The sequence below is a fragment of the Danio rerio genome, chromosome 25, assembly GCF_052040795.2.
Source record: "Danio rerio strain M-AB ecotype USA chromosome 25, GRCz13ab, whole genome shotgun sequence".
NCBI lineage: Eukaryota > Metazoa > Chordata > Actinopteri > Cypriniformes > Danionidae > Danio > Danio rerio.
Genome location: NC_141045.1, coordinates 861,092 through 879,409, shown reverse-complemented (window position 1 = coordinate 879,409; position 18,318 = coordinate 861,092). Strand labels below are relative to the sequence as shown.

The 18,318-nt window shown below is 41.0% G+C and overlaps 1 protein-coding gene across 3 annotated transcripts in view; it reads left to right on the top strand.

Moving 5' to 3' along the window:
* LOC101886654 (A disintegrin and metalloproteinase with thrombospondin motifs 20) overlaps window positions 1-18,318 on the top strand; it is a 148,276-nt gene that overhangs the window by 73,886 nt on the left and 56,072 nt on the right. For all 3 annotated transcript variants that reach the window (XM_087311336.1, XM_087311334.1, XM_087311335.1), the window contains 2 exons: window positions 3,655-3,796; window positions 5,583-5,687. In XM_087311336.1, the coding sequence (XP_087167462.1) occupies window positions 3,655-3,796; window positions 5,583-5,687 (247 nt within the window). The remainder of the gene's footprint in view (window positions 1-3,654; window positions 3,797-5,582; window positions 5,688-18,318) is intronic.

Genomic DNA, 18,318 nt, shown 5'->3' with positions numbered 1-18,318 from the left:
TATTATTATTATTATTATATAATTATAGTTATATTAATTGTAACAACAACCGTAATAATAATTATAATAACATAATAATAATCTTTCAGCATACTACGAAAATAAATCATAATAAATATATATTAAATATATGTAAATATAATAATATTTTATAAAATAAAATAATAATAATAAAAATAATAACAATAATTCAGCAGACTACATAAATAATATTGCATTTATTAGATTTAAATAATATATAAAAGTATATGATAGTAATTCAGCAAAAACAACAGCATAAACTAAATTTGAGTTGTTTTATAACTTTCTTTTTACCTTTGGGGTACAACAAAATATTTTTATTTTATTTTATTTTATTTTATTTTATTTTATTTTATTTTATTTTATTTTATTTTATTTTATTTTATTTTATTTTATTTTACATTTTTTTGACCTGTTAAGAGCTTCTCTAGTCACTGTGTAAATTAGCTACGGTTTTAGTAATGTCAAAGAGTCTGAATTCACACATGATCATATCTGTGAGACTCTAAGATCTGGGTTTACTGTAGGTTTAATGCTCTTTAATAGCTGTACACTGTAATATAGCGCAGTGAAGGCTTTCTCTCAGCTCAGACGCGCTGATATAATGAACAAACTCATAACTCAACTCATATTAGGTGCAGAAAGACGGGAGCGTGTGGCTTTTCTGTCAGCGTTTTTCCAAATGAGTCCTTCAGAAACACACGTGTGTGTGGAGAAGTGTGTGCGTCTTACCTTCCTCAAGACACAAAGGTGTGTGTTGTAGTATAGTGTGTGTGACTTTATTCATTATTATTATTCAGTTTTCTGTATTTTGTGATTTAAGTTTTCATTTTTCACTATCTATTTCTGCTTCTGAATTGCATTTTGGGAGCTCAATCAACTTTTAACCTATAAACTATTAGCATTTTTGACATCAGCTATTTAAGATGCATCTAAAAATTCCCATCCTGAGAATAAAATAAAAGTATTTAAGTGGTGTTTAGTTTAAAAGATGGACAATTTGAAGTAGCAATGCATCATTAGCTGTCCTGAGCTTTAATTTCCGCATGCAAAAAGGCAAAAGAGCTGGAGCTTTATGTAGCTCTCTCTCTAAAAGAGCCATTCACAGAAGTTAAGCTCAGCAATTCAACAATCCTCAATGCGATGTCCTCAAAAACAGCTGCTCCTTTATTACTCCTCTATGTGTGTTCAGAGGAAGGGTGTGGTGGGCATTAATGTCATGATGACGTCGCCGGACACACACATATTGGACTGATGTGATGAAAAGTAGGTTTTGGCAGCGCTGGGTTGATCCTCAAGACCCTCCATTGTTAGAGAAGGCAGTGTTTTCAGACTCTGAAATGAGCTCTTTGTGTTTGCCGAGGTCTAACTAAGTCTATTCAATCACAGGTAACAAAGCAGACCACCCACTGAAGCCTGCGTTTTACACTTGGCCTTCAAATGCTGGGTGAAATCAGAAAGACCGCTTTGACAATTGATTAATGCTGTACAATAGTATTTCCTCTGAGGCGTTTGAGTTGGAGAGACTCAATTGAAACACCTTTTTACCTTCATTGTGATTAAATACTATAGAAAAAGCGCAGTGCAGGGAGAAAGGGAAAGGCTGGATTGGGAAAAGTCTCTAAAGCCTGGTTTATACTTCTGCGTCAAGTGACCGGCGTAACCCACGGTGTATGCAACGCGTGTAGCTGTGCATTTATACTTCTGCTGCTGTCTCTGTCGGTCTGCATTCACACTTCCGAAACGGTAGTTGGCAGTAGATGTTCATGTTCCTCTGTGTCGAGTTTCTTCTCTGCTGTTTTGCTTTTCCTGAACACTTCCGGGATGTACAAGTGGCTCAAACTCGCTCATCCGGCGGACGTGCAACAACTTTAACTATGAGGTAAACACAAAACAAAACTTTCCATCCGTAGCTCCTTCACGGGACTCCACACTTGTAAACAATCGCTCTATCAGGCTCGCGTCATTTGCGCAGCTCTCGGTCCCGCCCAGACTCGTCAGCGCTACCAAGCCGACCAATCACAGAGCTTGCGCTATGCATTGTTGCGACGTGTAGTTACATTTTTTGAGAGGTGTACGTCAGTGACGACGAAGGGCTATGCGTCAGCGCCGTAGCATACGCCGGCGTTTGACGCAGAAGTATAAATCAGCCTTAAGTCAGGACTTTGAGGGTTAGTTCACGCAAAATTAGATTTTTCTGGCATTGATTATTTGTTTTATGGTGTTCCAGTGATCCTGAGATCTTTGTTCGATTTTTGGAAGACAAATTAAAGGGATTGTTCAACCAAATATTTAAATTCTGTCATCATTTATTTATTACACTGCAAAAATTCTGTTCTTACTTAGTGTTTTTGTCTTGTTTTTAGTCTAATTATCTAAATATTCCTTAATCATGATGCATCAGACGAGCAAAAAAGACACTGGCTGCGTCTGAAACCGCCTACTACTCAGTAGGTGCTGCATTTTAATTTAAACGTACTACTCGGCCGTTAGAAAAGTGCGTTCTATACAGTATGAACGTGAAAAGTATGAATGGAATTTGGACGTGCTACATCCGCCATTTTGTCATGGTCATACCTGCGTCAATTGCGTCGCTTTACTCCCATTCATGAATTCGCTCGCGGGGCATCATGGGATAGCGCAGCATGCATGGGATGCGCACTCCAGAATCTCGCCGGAAGTAGTAAGTCATCCGAGTATTTCTAGCATACTGATTTTCGAATTCCATGAATTCGGACATACTACTCGGCTCGCATACTGATTTTAGCGTACTATATAGTATGGAAGTATGCGGTTTCGGACGCAGCCACTGTGTTGCTTTCAGAATTAATAAATCAAAATTAAGTTTTGTGTACTCCGTTGGCAGGTTGTATTGAAAAAGCTTCGTAACAGTTGAACCACTGAAGTCCCATGGAATGATTTAACAATGTTTGTGGTTGCTTTGCAGGACTGTCAGGATAAATATCTTAATATGTTGTTCTGAAAGTGTACGAAGGTCTCAAGCCTGGTTTATACTTCTGCGTCAAGATACTGACATGACCCATGGCGCATGCAAAGCGGGTAGCTGTGCATTTATACTTCTGCTTCTGTCGCTCTGCAATACACTTCCGAAACGCAGTAGATGTTCATGTTCCTCTGTGTCGAGATTCTTCGCTGAATGCTTTTTCTGAACGCTTCCTGAATGTACAGGTGATTCAAACTCGCTTGTTTTGAGGTAGGAACCGGCGGATGTGCAGCAACTTTAACCATGAGGTAAACACAAAACAAAACTTTCCATCCGGAGCTCCTTCACGGGACTCTGCACTTGTAAACACTCGCTCCATCGGGCTCGCGCGGCTCTCAGTCTCGTCCACACTCATCAGCTCTACCAAGCCGACCAATCACAGAGCTTGCGCTATGGGTCATTGCGAAGTGTGGTTATATCTTTTGAGAGGTGCACGGCGAGGACTATGCATCCATGTGTAGGCTGCGCCGTAGCATATGTGTGCGCTTGACGCAGAAGTATTAATCAGTCTTCAGGGGTGTGTTTTTATTAACAGGATTAAAACTCTTGGGTGAACTAACCCCTCCTTCCCACCACACCTCCAAACCAGTCTGAAATATGTTGGTTTCTGTCTGTTTGTGTGTTTTCAGCACTGGTTATGGCGAATGTCTTCTGGATGAGCCCTCGGGGAGGACGTATAACCTTCCTAACCAGCTCCCAGGTCAACTCTACAATGCCAACCGGCAGTGTGAACTCATGTTCGGCCCTGGATCACAAGTCTGTCCGTTTATGGTACGACGCCACATTCACCAGATGACCCCTTGTAATAATTACTCATCCCTTTTAATGCTGAGTTCCCTTGTGCATTGGTCTATCATCCCTTTGGGGGACCGATTAGTCATTTAATGACCTGGGAATACCAAACTCTCCTTGGAGATCCCAACTGTGTTTGACCTTTCTGTTGTTTATTGGTGGTTCTGGTCGTGGGGTTCTTGTATTGCCAAATTTTACTTAACTAACCACCAAAACCCATTCTCATACAAATGACCTCAACTCTCGAGCACTTGGGATAAGATAGATTCACCAATATTGAAGTGATTATCTCTCGGTTTTGGTCTGAAATGTCTGTTCATTTATGGTACGACACCACACAATCCACAAATGATCCCTTGTTTTATTAAATTGTCCTTTTTAGCGATGAGTTTCTTTGTGCATTGGTCTATCATCCTTTTAGAAGGCAGATTAGTCATTTAATGACCTGGGAATAGCAGACTCTCCTTGGGGATCCCAACTGTGTGTTTGACCTTTCTGTTGTTTATTGGTGGTTCTGCTCATGGGGTTCTTGTCGTGTCAAAGTTTACTTTACTAACCACCAAAATCCAATTTTATACAAAATTCTCGACTCTCGAGCCCTTGGGACGGGGTAGATTCAACAATATTGAAGTTATTATCTCCCAAATTTGTCCTGAAATTACCTTTAAATGTATGAAAACACTGATGGACACATTTTTCCTTGTTTCAACAATTTAGTTTCATTCATGATCAGCAAGTCCGTGTTGACATCCATTTTGACATCCAGCTTCAATCAAATATCAGATTAAGTTCTGTTCGATTGTATTTGTTGGTTAAATTTTCAGACCTACAGTATTGGTGGTTCTGGTCGTGGGGTTCTTGTAGTGCCAAATTTTACTTTACTAACCACCAAAATCCGGTCTCATATAAATGACCTCAACTCTCGAGCACTTGAGACAGGACATATTCATCAATATTGAAGTCATTATTTCTCCATTTTGGCCAGAAATGTCTGTCCATTTATGGTACAACGTCACACATTCCACAAATGGTCCCTCGTTTTAATGAATCATACCTTTTAAAGATGAGTTCCCTTGTGCATTGGTCTATTATCCCTTTGGGAGACCGATTAGTCATTTAACAGCCTGGGAATAGCAGACTCCGCTTGGGTATGGCTAATTTGTGATTGACCTCTGTGTTGTTTATTAGGGATTCTAGTCATTGGGTTCTTGTAGTGCCAAAGTTTACTTTACTAACCACCAAAACCCATTCTCAAACAATGGCCACAACTCTCAAGTACTTGTTATGGGACAGATTAACCAATATTGAAGTCATCCCTGCTGAAAAATCTAGCTTAAACCGGCCTAGGCTGGTTGGCTGGTTTTAGGTGGTAAGCCAGGCTGGTTTTAGAGGGGTTTTGGCCACTTCCAGGCTGGTTTCCAGCCATTTCCAGCCTGGTCATAGCTGGTCAGGCTGGGAGATGACCAGCTAAAACCAGCTTGACCAGCCTAGCCAAGCTGGGAGTCCAGCCAAAACCAGCTATATCTAGCTTAAACCAGGCAGGTTAAGCTGGTTTTAGCTGGATTTGGCTGGTCATTTTCCAGCCTGACCAGCTAAGACCAGGCTGGAAATGGCTGGAAACCAGCCTGGAAATGGCCAAAGCCCCTCTAAAACCAGGCTGTTCAACCAGCTAAAACCAGCCAACCAGCTTAGGCTGGTTTAAGCTGGATTTTTCAGCAGGGATCATCTCTCCATTTTGTCCTGAAATGTCTCTTGTCGTCTGCAGAAACAGTGCAAGCGTCTGTGGTGCACCAGTGCTGAAGGTGACCATAAAGGATGCCGAACACAGCACATGCCGCTCGCTGATGGGACGGATTGTGGATATGGCATGGTAAGACACTTCCCCAATGCTTTCATCCTTGTGTTTTTGTCTGGCGCCCAGTCGTGCGTTAAACTGAAATGTCAAAGCTGATGAGAATGGTAATGTGAGCTAGCGTAGCTGGTTTACTCGGGGAACTCATTCTTGCTCGTGACATTAGCTGCTCAAACGCTGAGTCCGATAAACATAGTGGTGTCCCACATGATTGGGAAGATCTAACAAGCTAGAAACAAAGAGTGTTAGGAGATGATCTGTAAAGGAAACTCCTAAATTGGCAAAGAAAGGAAATGCATAAACAGTTAAACTAGTTTGTAAGTGTTCAGATGTCTTGTTTTCTTAGTAGTGTCTACTTAATCCAACATGATAGGAAAGATCTAACAAGCTAGAACAAATAGAGATATGAGACAGCCTGTAAAGGAACTCTTCAGTTGGCAAGAAAGGGAAATGCATAAACAGTGGAGATTGGATTGTAAGTGTTTGGATGTCGTGTTTTGTCTCACCTCTACAATGCTACGCTAATTAGCCACATGAAGTTCTTTGCTGTTGAATTGTGAGCTAGCATTGCTGGTTTACTTGGGGAACTCATGCTTGTCCGTGCCATTAGCTGCCCAAACACTAAGTCTGAATAATTTAGTGTTGTCTACTTAATCCAGCATGATTGGGAAGATCTAACAAGCTAGAAACAAAGAGTGTTAGGAGAAAATCTGTGAAGGAAACTCTTCAATTGGCAATGAAGGGAAATGCATAGACTTGGGAGTCTGGTTTGTAAGTGTTTTCATGTCTTGTCTTCTTAGTAGTGTCTACTTAATCCCACATGGTAGGGAAGATCTAACAAGCTATAACAAAGAGAGATATGAGACAACCTGTAAAGGAACTCTTCAGTTGGCCGTAAAGAGAAATGCATGGGAAGTCTGGCTTGTAAGTGTTCGGATGTCGTGTTTTGTCTCACCTCTACAATGCTATGCTAATTAGCCGCATTAAGTTCATTGCTGCTGGATCTTTGAGAGCTGAAGCCTTTGAAATCAAACACCGGCCGCGGATCACCTTGTTGTGAACCCATGACCCCAAAACCTCTTTAACAGCGTGGGTGAGTGGGTCACCGGTCTGACAGTTTTAGAGAGTCTTGGGTTTAGACCAACACAAAAGACGCCACTTTCAGAGAGAAGAGCTGCAGAAGGAGGGGAGGGGGTCACTCTTTACTTCTGCTTTAACTCTTTAACCGCTGGAGAAACTAGCCTTCCTAGTTGTAGTAGTTGATTTATATAGCATGTTTTACAGTACAGCGTTGCTCAAAAGTGCTGAACACAATCAATACTACCTAAAATAACAAACACACAGCCCATAAATAACAACTAAAGCATAACACAAACCTCTCCTCGCTCTGAATGCTCAAATGCCAAAGAATGAAGACGCAATTTCAGAAGGTTTCTAAAAACAAGTAAAGCTGGAGTGTGTCTAATGTAGGGGTGGGCAAACTCGGTCCTGGAGGGCCAGTGTCCTGCACAGTTTAGCTTTAACTCTAATCAAACACACCTGCTTGTAGATTTCTAGTGATCTTGAAGACACTGATCAGCTTGTTCAGGTGTGTTTGATTAGTGTCGGAACTAAACTGTGCAGGACACCGGCCCTCCAGGACAGAGTTTGCCCATTCCTGGTCTAATGGGAGGTGGAAGCATTTTGAAGCAAAAGCCCAATCCCCTTACACCAGGTACAGACTGCTCTGATGACCCTAATGACCTACCAGGACTATATACATGTAGGAGATCTGATAAATAAGGAGGTCCCTGCTGAAAAATCCAGCTTAAACCATCCTAAGCTGGTTGGCTGGTTTTAGCTGGTCGGTTTAGAGGGGTTTTGGCCACTTCCAGGCTGGTTTCCAGTCATTTCCAGCCTGATCTTAGCTGGTTAGGCTGGAAAATGACCATCTAAAACCAGTTAAAACCAACTTGACTAGCCTGGTTTTAGCTGGACATAGCTGGTTTTAGCTGGGCTCCCAGCCTGGCTAGGCTGGTCAAGCTGGTTTTAGCTGGTTATCTCCCAGCCTGACCATCTAAGACCAGGCGGTAATGAAACCAGCCTGGAAATAGCCAAAACCCCTCTAAAATCAGGCTTGTCCACTAGCTAAAACCAGCCAACCATCCTAGGCTGGTTTAAGCTGGATTTTTCAGCAGGTGTGCAAGACCATTTAAGGATTTACACAAAAACTAATAACTTTAAAATCGATTCCGAGCTAATTTAATGTTCGGCAGTATCTGAATTCAACCAAAAGAGCTACAGTCAGGCTGGTGGCTGGGAAAGCAGAAACCTTTCTCGTTCTCATTAACCATGGGACAGTACGTGAGGGGCGCTTGTTGGTTTTTCTCACCGGCGTCTGATTAAAGCCACAAGAGCATGAAAGAGTTCAAGTCAGTGTTAAACTTATAATCATTACTCATTAGCGAAACAGACCTCCCATTTTGTCTCGCGCCTTGGGTATGTTTATTAACGCACCAACATTCTGGAGACTGTAATGGAGGGTTTGCTCAAACAAACATCCCAGCGGGCACCTGGATGTCAAAACGACGTCAAATTGACATGCGGAATAAAGTCGAGAACATGTCAAATATAAAGACATATAACAAAATAACGACACAAAAGGTTTTAGAGCTTAAGAAAAGTTGTATTCGTCTGAAGGTTTCAATTCCAAATGTACACATTTTGTATCCCTACAATGCATTTAAACTGCCCTGATGTCAAAATCAGCATCTAACATCACACTAAACTATTTGACCTTAAATTCACAGTACATTACTAGCTAATAATTGCATTACTTTCACAGTAAATACTGTATGTAAACTCACAGTAAATTATCATGACGTATTTCATAGTTTCTGTGATTTTGTTGCATTAAATTACTGTGAAATTTCAGCCATATAGTGTAACTTCACAGAAGACAGTAAAGTCCATTACTGTGATTTCACAGCATTATCTTGTAGAATTAATTATAATTTACTGTAAAGCAGGCTGCGCTCAGCTATTCATTCTGACATTTACCCTGACTTTGAAGACTTTTTGGGTGTTTAACAGTGTTTGGTTTTATAAATCAATTACTTTTCATTCATTCATTCATTTTCTTGTTGGCTTAGTCCCTTTATTAATCCAGAGGTTTTTACCTGCTGGATGGCCTTCCAGCCACAACCCATCTCTGGGAAACATCCACACACACACTCATACACTACGAACAATTTAGTCACATGCAAATTTAGAACATGCAAACTCCACTCAGAAACGCCAACTGAGCCGAGGTTCGAACCAGCGACCTTCTTGCTGTGAGGTGACAGCACTACCTACTGCGCCACTGCCTCACTCCATCAATTACTTTTGTCCCAGTTTATTACGTTTTTGGCTAAGCAAAGTTATGTTCATATAAAAATATTTAATATTTCCATGTTAACCGTTTAAATACAGGTGAAGTGCATCCAAAAATGAAAATTTGTCATGAAATTCATGTTGTTTCAAAACAGGATGATTTTCTTTCAAGCTATTTTTGTAGATAACCTAATTGTTTTTGGGGCTGCAATAACATTCTGTTATTTCTAAATAGCTAAAAAAAAAGTGCCAATACTAGCATAAAGGCTCATTTGTAGTAATGTCTATGCTGAATGAAATATATATATATATGAAAAAGATATAGCCCTTTGTACAGTAATTAGCTTCAATCATGCAATTTCACTATAAAAGTCTGAATACAATATATTAACTGTGAATTTTTACAGTTAAATCCTGTAAAGTGATACGGTCACACTTTACAATAAGGTTCATTAGTTAATGTTAATTAATGCATTTGCTAACATGAACAAACAATGAACAATACATCTACTACTGTATTTGTTCATGTTAGTTAATGTTAGTTATTCAGTTATTCATTGTTAGTTCATGTTAACTCATGGTGCATTAACTAATGTTAACAAGCATGGACTTGGATGTTCATAATGCATTAGTAAATGTTTAATTATGATTAATAAATGCTGTACATGTGTTGTTCATGATTCATTTTAGTAAATGCATTAACTAATGAACCTTATTGTAAAGTGTTACCAGTGATAATAATGTAATTTACTGTGAAATATTACAGTAACATTCATAGAAATCTGGACATTTCTTTACAGTGTAGCTATGCTTCCATACATCTATTTTTATGGACATTTTGGAATATCGCATTAACAAAACCCTGGATAGAATCGCCAATATGCGCATAAAATGCAATGGAAACTCTTTTACTGAATAATTTCCAGTATGCGCAAGTCATGTGATTTTGTTATAAGAGATCATGTGATGATAATAACAGCATTAATGGGCAAACCAGCAGGTTGATTGTCACCCCAGTGGTTCAGTATTATTCTGATCCTCTTATTATTACCTCCAGAACTATCCTGAGCATCTCTGCTCTTAAAGCTTATCGCATGCCTCTAAAATTCACCACGTCTTCATTGCATTTGGTCTTCTAAGATGCAAGTAATTTATTATATAATAAAAAGGCTTCTCCAGCGGCTCCAATCTCAGCAAATGACATTGCTCTATTTGATATTTGGTGCTGGTGACGCAGTGGCGCAGTAGTTAGCGCTGTCGCCACACTGCAAGAAGTCCCGGCTGAGTCAGTTGGTGTTTCTGTGTGGAGTTTGCATGTTCTCCCTGCATTCACGTGGATTTCCTCTGGGTGCTCCGGTTTCCCCCACAGTCCAAAGACATGTGGAAGGGCATCCACTGCGTAAAACATATGCTGTATGTTGGTGGTTCATTCCACCGTGGCAACCCCATATTAATAAGGGACTAAGCCGAAAAGAAAATGAACGAATGAATAAATGAATATTTGGTGCCAGTTTATCAGCAAGTGACGGTTTTGTTCGTCTTGGACTCGTTGGATGGAAACGCAGCATTAATCGCAAATCTTGTGATATTCCAGCTTTGCACATAAATTTAATTCAACCCAGGCTTATTCTGATATTATAACTCTGTATACATTTTTGAAGAGCGCCAAATATGTCCCAGGGGGCACATTTTTTTTTGCAGTTTTTGTTTTCGCTTATCCACCAGAGGGCACTGTGTACACCTTTTCAGTTTTAAATTTTCTCTTGCAAGTGCCATTCAAGCCTGCTGTTCTCAGGTAAATCCACAGGAGGGCGCTGTCAACTTACTGACCGACTGATCAATACTCCCACCTCCTTTCCTAAACTCAACCGACTTATCCAATCAACTTAATTTTTGTAACTGCTGTATTTTGTAGTGTTTTTATTGCTTGTTTTTAGTGAATGTCTGCAGCAATATGGCGATGCCCATAACAAATTTCCTGTCAAGGATAATAAAGTTTACTACTACTAAAACTACTACGACAGTGTTTTCAAACACACAGATTGACCAGCGTCCACCCCCTTCCCTAAACCCAACCGATAGTGTTTTCAAAAGCAATCCAGAAAAGCCTGATTTTTACCACGTTTTCAGATTTGATCACAGTCTTAACCTTTTGTTTGCTTGTTTGTTTTATTTTTTGGCTTTTGTTTTTCTGTTACCTGCTTTCTGGAACCATTCTTCACCGAACTCCAACCCTGTCGTCACGGTTAACTCTGCTCTACATCTCAAATCCTCCAACATACACCATGAGTAACTGGACAATCTGGAAGCAGCGGAAAAGTCGTTCATATGGTGGTCAGCTGCTACCACGTAAAGGAACGGCGTCATACCACGTGTAGCATTCGTTTTAAAGACGAAACGCAGCCATATGCTCCTCTGGCTACATAATTTGTGCTCTTCAGAAATGTCTATAGGGCTACGTTTTTAGAATGAGCCTACGTTTATTTAATTAACACCTTTGGATGAAAACATCATCAAAAATTATTTAAAGGACTTTCCTGTAATAGATTTTTGTTGTGCTTTTTTTTTAATGTTAGACGTCTATTTGATGTTGTTTTCAAAATTTAAATCGATCAGCATTTATATATGCATTTTTTTTTATCAGCATTAACTTTTGAGGAACGCTTGAGCTTCTTAACACACTTCCAGATTTTACATTAGATGGCGATTCAACACAGAGACCAAAAATGTGTGTCAAACAAAAGTCCAAGAAAAGACTTTGAACCCAAACACTGAAACACTCAGAGCAAACATTAGCAGTTCGAGAGCCTGATATGTTTATGCCTGGTTTTACAAACTTCAGACTGCCAATGCTTGAGCGTATAAAAACACACGCTGACTGGCACATGTTTATCCTTGTTTCAACTCTCACTGGGTCAGATTTCCTGAGAGTCTAGCTCACTCATGATCAGCCGGTTCATGTTGACATCCAGCTTCATTCAAGTGACAGATGAATTATTTCTGCTTGATTGTATTTGCTGGTTAAATTTCCAGACCTTCAGTTGAATTTAGTTATTTGCCCTCCTGTGAGGTACATATTCTACATTTACATTTAGTCATTTAGCAGACGCTTTCATCCAAAGCGACTTACAAATGAGGACAAGGAAGCAATTTACACAACTATAAGAGCAACAATGAAGAAGTGCTGTAGGCGAGTTTCAGGTGTGTAAAGTGTAAGAAGGAAAGCTTTAGGAATGTAAGATTTTTTTTTTTCTCTTTCAATTTTTTTTATTCTCTTTCAAATATTTCCCAAACTATATTTACAGAGCAAGGACATTTTTCACTGTCATCCCTATAATAGTGTAAGTGTTTGAAAGTCTTGTTTGTTTTATTTCGGCTAGAATAAAAGCAGTTTTAATTGTTTTAAACCCATTTTAAGGTCAATATTATTAGCCCCCTTAAGCAATATTAGCAACCCAGGCTCATTGTGGAAACGTAGCCCCGCTGACGTTTCTGGAGGCCGCGAAATACATCCCGGGAGGTACACTGAAAAAAATTATTCAAAGATATTTCCTTGGATTAACTAAATTTTTTTACGTTAAGTGGTTGTAAACAATTTATTTGGGCTGAATTTAAACAGACAAATTAAGTTGAACATTATTAAACTTAATTTGTTTGCTTAAATTCAACATAAATAAATTGTTTGCAACAGTTTTGCATGCAACACTTTTTTCAGTGTACGTATTCGAGCATTTTTTATTTTCGCAAATCCTCGAGAGGCCGCTGTGCGCGCTTTTTCGCGTCTCGAATGCCTCTCGGGAGCACGCGCCATTCTCGCCCGCGCTACTCTCGCGTGAAAAGCCGCCGGAGGCCGCTGCCGAGCGACTGTCCATCCGACTGACTGGCTGAATGACTGAACATCGACTGGGCGGCCCTCCTCCTCCTCCTCCTCCTTCTCTAAACCCAAGCGACGATTTGCAAAAGCCGTCCAGACAAAAAAAGCAAAAGCCCTCGTCCGATTTCGTTTTCAGATCTCGCCGTGTTCTCTGTCGTGAACTTGTTCGCTTTTATTTTTTGGATCCTGTTTTTCATCTTACCTGATTTCTGGAACCGCTCTTCCCCGGACTCGATTCTGGTCATCGCCGTGGCCGGCTCCTCCTCCTTCGGGCCTCCACTCTGCCGACGTAACGCCGCGAGCTACGCGGACAAACTGGTTGTAACGGGAAAGCCCTCCACATCTGTCAGCCGGCGCAAAGAAGAGGAGGAGCAGTGTCATACCGCCCCGCAGCGTTCGCTCGAAAAAAAACAAAATACGGCCATATGTACCTCCGGCCACGGAATTGGCGATCTCCAGAAACGTCCGCGGGGCTACATTTCCAGAATGAGCCTGGGTTGAATATTAGTGTTGGATTGTCTCCAGAACAAACCACTGATATACAATGACTTGCCTAATTACCCTAACTTTACCCTAATTACCCTAGTGAAGCCTTTACATGTTGAATACTAGCATCTAATCTAATATTATTTACTGTCATCATGGCAAAGATAAAATAAACCAGAAATGAGTAGAAATGAGTTATTAACACTATTATGATTAGAAATGTGTTAAAGAAATCTGCTCTGAAAGGAATATACAGAGGGCGAATAATTCAGACTTGTATATTGTATAATTGCTAGATCCAGAACTGAACCACCAGTTTAGAGGCACTCAAACAGATCATGCCGAATGGAGCAGTTACTGCGTGACTCTTTACAAAAACAGGAACACAAAGGGTCTTTTTTTTTGGCGGGCTCCCACCCCTCACGGCCCCCGCACCTTTGTTTGTGGTGCTGAGAGTGTTTGAAGTGGCAGAAGTTGAAAGAAAAGCGTCTGGGCTCACCTGCCCGTCTCCAGCTCTTTAATGTGGGAAGATCCTCACCACGGTTTGTTCAAATTATCTCCGTCTTTCAGTCTCTCTTATTTATCTCCAAACATCGGGCTTTTGATCCCCTTTAAGCTGGTATATGGACCACTATGTGCAGTTGAGGTCAGATTTATTAGCCCCCCTGTTAAGCTTTAATCCTTTTATACTTCCCCTCCCAATTTCTGAATGCATTTCAAGTACAGCAGGGGGAATGAGTATTACTTCGGAGATTCTGCCAGAAATGTACATCACCTGTCCCTGAAATAAAGACATAAATACAGTGAATAAAAAGTATTTCATCCCAAACATGTCTAAAATGGACTGATGGTTGATTTCTGTGAGTGGTTCTGTTAAGGAACATGTCATTCATTTGGTTTTCAGATTGTTTTTCTATATTAAAAACACTGTGCGCTGAACAAACTCTGTCATTCTCCTTGTCTTCAACCCAGTTAAACCTACAGCTTTCATTCATTCATTCATTTTCTTTTCGGCTTAGTCGCTTTATTAACCTGGGGTTGCCACAGCGGAATGAACCACCAACTTATCCAGCATATGTTTTGCTCTTCCAGCCTCAACCCATCACTGGGAAACATCCATTCACACTCATACACTATGAACAATATAGATGCAAACTCCACACAGAAATGCCAACTGACCCAGCCGAGGCTCGAACCAGAGACCTTCTTGCTGTGAGGCGATTGTGCTACCCACTGCGCCACCGTGCTGCCCCATTCTACAAATAAATACTACAAATATATAATACAAATACTTTACAACTGACCTCATGTTTCTGTCAGTCCTGTCACATTAAATTGAGCATATAATGCTGCATTACACAGTTGAGGCTTTAACTCGGAAGTAAACTCATTTGATGGAGAAGAAGCTGACAGTGTTAATTATTGAATTGCATGATTTGTTTGAGGATGACAAGCATAAGTCAGACCCTGTCATGTTTTTATTAGTGAAAATGTACGTTTCTGGTAGAATGTTTCATGTACTCGTCACCATTATTCTCAGAAGACATATTTATAAAGGGGCGGTTGACTTGAAACGTTCATCCATATACAGAAATCCATATATGCAGAGAAAACACATTTAATTAGTTTACAAACGAAGTTATGCATAATACAATGGAAATGACGCGGTGAAAGAGTATTGAACACATGAAGAAAGGGAGGTGTAGTTGGGCAGTGAAAGCCCAGACAGCAGCTGAAATCTCTCAGTAGTTCTTCAGCAAGCCTCTGCCCTTCCTCAGTGTATATGAAGATCAGCTGCTTCAGTCCAACAGCTACATCAGCAGGAGGATGAAGATGGACATTTCAGCAGGACAATGATTCAAAACACAGCCAAGGAGACTCTCAGATGCTTTCAAAGAAAGAAAATCAAGCTGTAGAATGGCCCAGCCAATCACCTGAACCGAATCCAATAGAGAACACAGAGTAAAGCTTAGCTTTGAGGAGACCCACAGAAGCATCAAGACTCTCTGTTGAAGTCTGTGAGAAACTCACACCTGAGAAATGCACGAGTCTTCATTCTCCACATGAGAGGTGCCTTTATTTAATTTTTTATGCTTTTTTTTTTTGCCAAAATCTGCTTCAATTGCATGTCAGCAGCTCCTTTAGAGATATTATTCCCAGGAAAAAAACATGACGATGTGTTCAATACTTATTTTCCCAGCGGCACAGAGTCATACACAGTATCACATGCAGTGAAACTCTTACACCAGCGGCTCCCAACAGGGGGGTCCCGGCCCTCAAAGGGGCCTCAGCAAGCTCTGTGGGGGGGTCACGTCATATTTTTAATAATTTGTAGCAATTTAAAATTAGGAGAACGATTATGTTTCCATAGGTTATTTTATCACCTGGCTGGCCCAAAAATGGCCCATTTTGTAATTCATGCTCCACAAAAAACTCTCACTGATTCACCTTCAGCAGTTAATAGTAATGACCCAAGCGCACTGGAGCAGGTGACGGAGCCGGATTTTGAGTCACAGCGCTAGCAAAACTGGAAACATCAAGATAGTTACCTGAACTGTGGTTTTATTTTCTCGAAGCAAAGAGTTCCTGACCCAGCCACAGTGCATTATCCATTCTGAAAACGTAGTCCCGGGGACGTTTCTGGAGACAGCAAATTATGTAGCCAGAAGTTTGTATGGCTGCATTTCACTTTTGTAAGCGAACGCTATGAGCCGGTGTGACTCTGTTCCCTTTCGCGCTTGCCGGCTGACCGCTTACCTCAGTGTGAAGGGCTTTCCCACCGCAACCAGTTTGTCCGGTTAGCTCGTCGCGTATGTCGGCCGACTTGAGACGCAGAGGGGAGCTGATCACGACCGGGTTCGAGTCCAGGAAGAGCGGTTTCAGAAATCAGATAAGACAAAAACAGTATTCAAAAAAAAAAGTGAACAAGTAAATAACAGGCTGAGAATGTGGTCAAATCCGAAAACAGGGTAAAAAATCAGGCGAGGGCTTTTCTTTTTCTGGACGGCTTTTTTTTGTAAATTGTTGGTTGGGTTTAGGGAAGTGAGCGGGGGGGGGGAGTCAATCGGTAAAACTGCTTGAGGCCCCGTTTACACTAGTGCGTTTTAGTTTTAAAACGGCGTTGTAGAATGAAAACGATCCGCGTCCACACTCGCGTTTTACCCAGCGTTTATGAACAGCTCTCCGTCCACACCAAAACGCTGAAAACGCACATCACGTGATCACACACACACTCTCGGGCAAGCGCTCCTGCATTTCTACCCAGATGAGAGCTCTGCTTGTCGGACTGCTCATCAAGCATCTCCCGCTGGATCTAATCTCACTATATTTGCTAAACGTGATATTTCATTCATGTTGTTGTCTTTATCTAACGACATATTCCCTGACTTTGGTCATTGGAATCTATTAAGTTAATTACTTGTTCACGGGTAACATGTTTTGGTTAAGCGCAAAGATAAGTTAATGATTAATCCAGGTACATTGACTGATCGCTTGCCTTTATTTCCTACAATGTATAAACTTATTGCATGTTATACTTTTATAATTATCGATTATTAAAACTGATATTCAGCAGAAGAGAGGGTGTGTTTCGAATTTGATTGGCTGGTTGCGCAGTCAATCATTCAGCCAGTCGGACGAACAGCGGCGTTCGCGAGAGACATTCGAGATATGAAAAAGCCTCTCGCGGATTCACGGAAACAAAAACTGCACAAATGCATACCTCCCGAGACGTATTTCGCTGTCTCCAGAAACGTACATGGTACTATGTTTTCATAATGAGCGAAAGTTCATACTAACGAACGCATGAGAGCGTCCAAATTAATAAGACATTTGCTGACGACTCATCCTCAATACCGCAAGATGTACCTAATACAAATGGCCACTGATGTTTTGCTTGTAGATTTTACATTAAGCTAATATTTGTGCATTAACATATCTAGATATAGTGACAAACAAACCGTCTTTTTTTAAAATACTTACTAGCGAAAATATCATTAAATTTGGAGGGGCCTTACAATATTTTCAGGGAAAAAGATGGTCTCAGGCTAAAAAGGTTGGGAACCACTGTCTTACACAACCGCTCGGGGCCTTAACAACAATAACAACATCATAATACCAACAATAAGAATCTAAATCTGGAGGAAGAGAAGAGCGACGTGATGGTCCCAGCGTGAGGATCATAATTGCTTTGATTCTTTGTAGTCCCCTAAACGTTCCCCCCTCGTCCCCTAGGCCTCTTTCTCTCTCTGTCCTGAATTCTCCGCTGCTTCCCTCGCAGGGTTCTGGACTGAGTAATGTGGTCACATGACCTTGCGGCCGGCCTGTCATCCGGATCACTGAGCCCTACGCTAACAAGGGCGTCCCATCACTTGCCGTCTATAAATACCAACACCTCCCTCCCTCCCTCCCTTGCTAGTGAGCGAGCACAGGCAGTCAATCCGGCTCCTGTCATCTCCAGGGTGAGCCGGTCCGCCATCCGCACTCCTTTGAAGAGCCATGAATACGTGCTCGTGGGAGGGTCTCAATAGCATGAGAACTGGGGGCGCTTTTCAAGAACACTATTGAGAAGACCACCAGCATGCACTTGTTTTAGATCCTGGCATCCCACTCAGGCTTTTAAACTTGAAGTTGGTCATTTATTTTAATTGTGCAAGCTGTTCTTTTCAGCTGGGGGACTGTAGGGAACGTTAGCAGCGGTCTGGGGTACAGCTTCACCCTATACACTACCTGACAAAAGTCTTGTCGCCTATCCAAGTTTTAGGAACAGCAAATAACAGTTTGTCTTCTAGTTGGTGATCTGGTGTCAGAAGTGTCTCTATGAAAGGTGAAGGCCTCTAGATTTAGCTTTTTTGAGCTCAATAAATCTGATCATGTCTTGATGTTGACTGATTTGATGAGGACAGTGCGCTCTGACTCTGCTCAGACTAAAGTCTC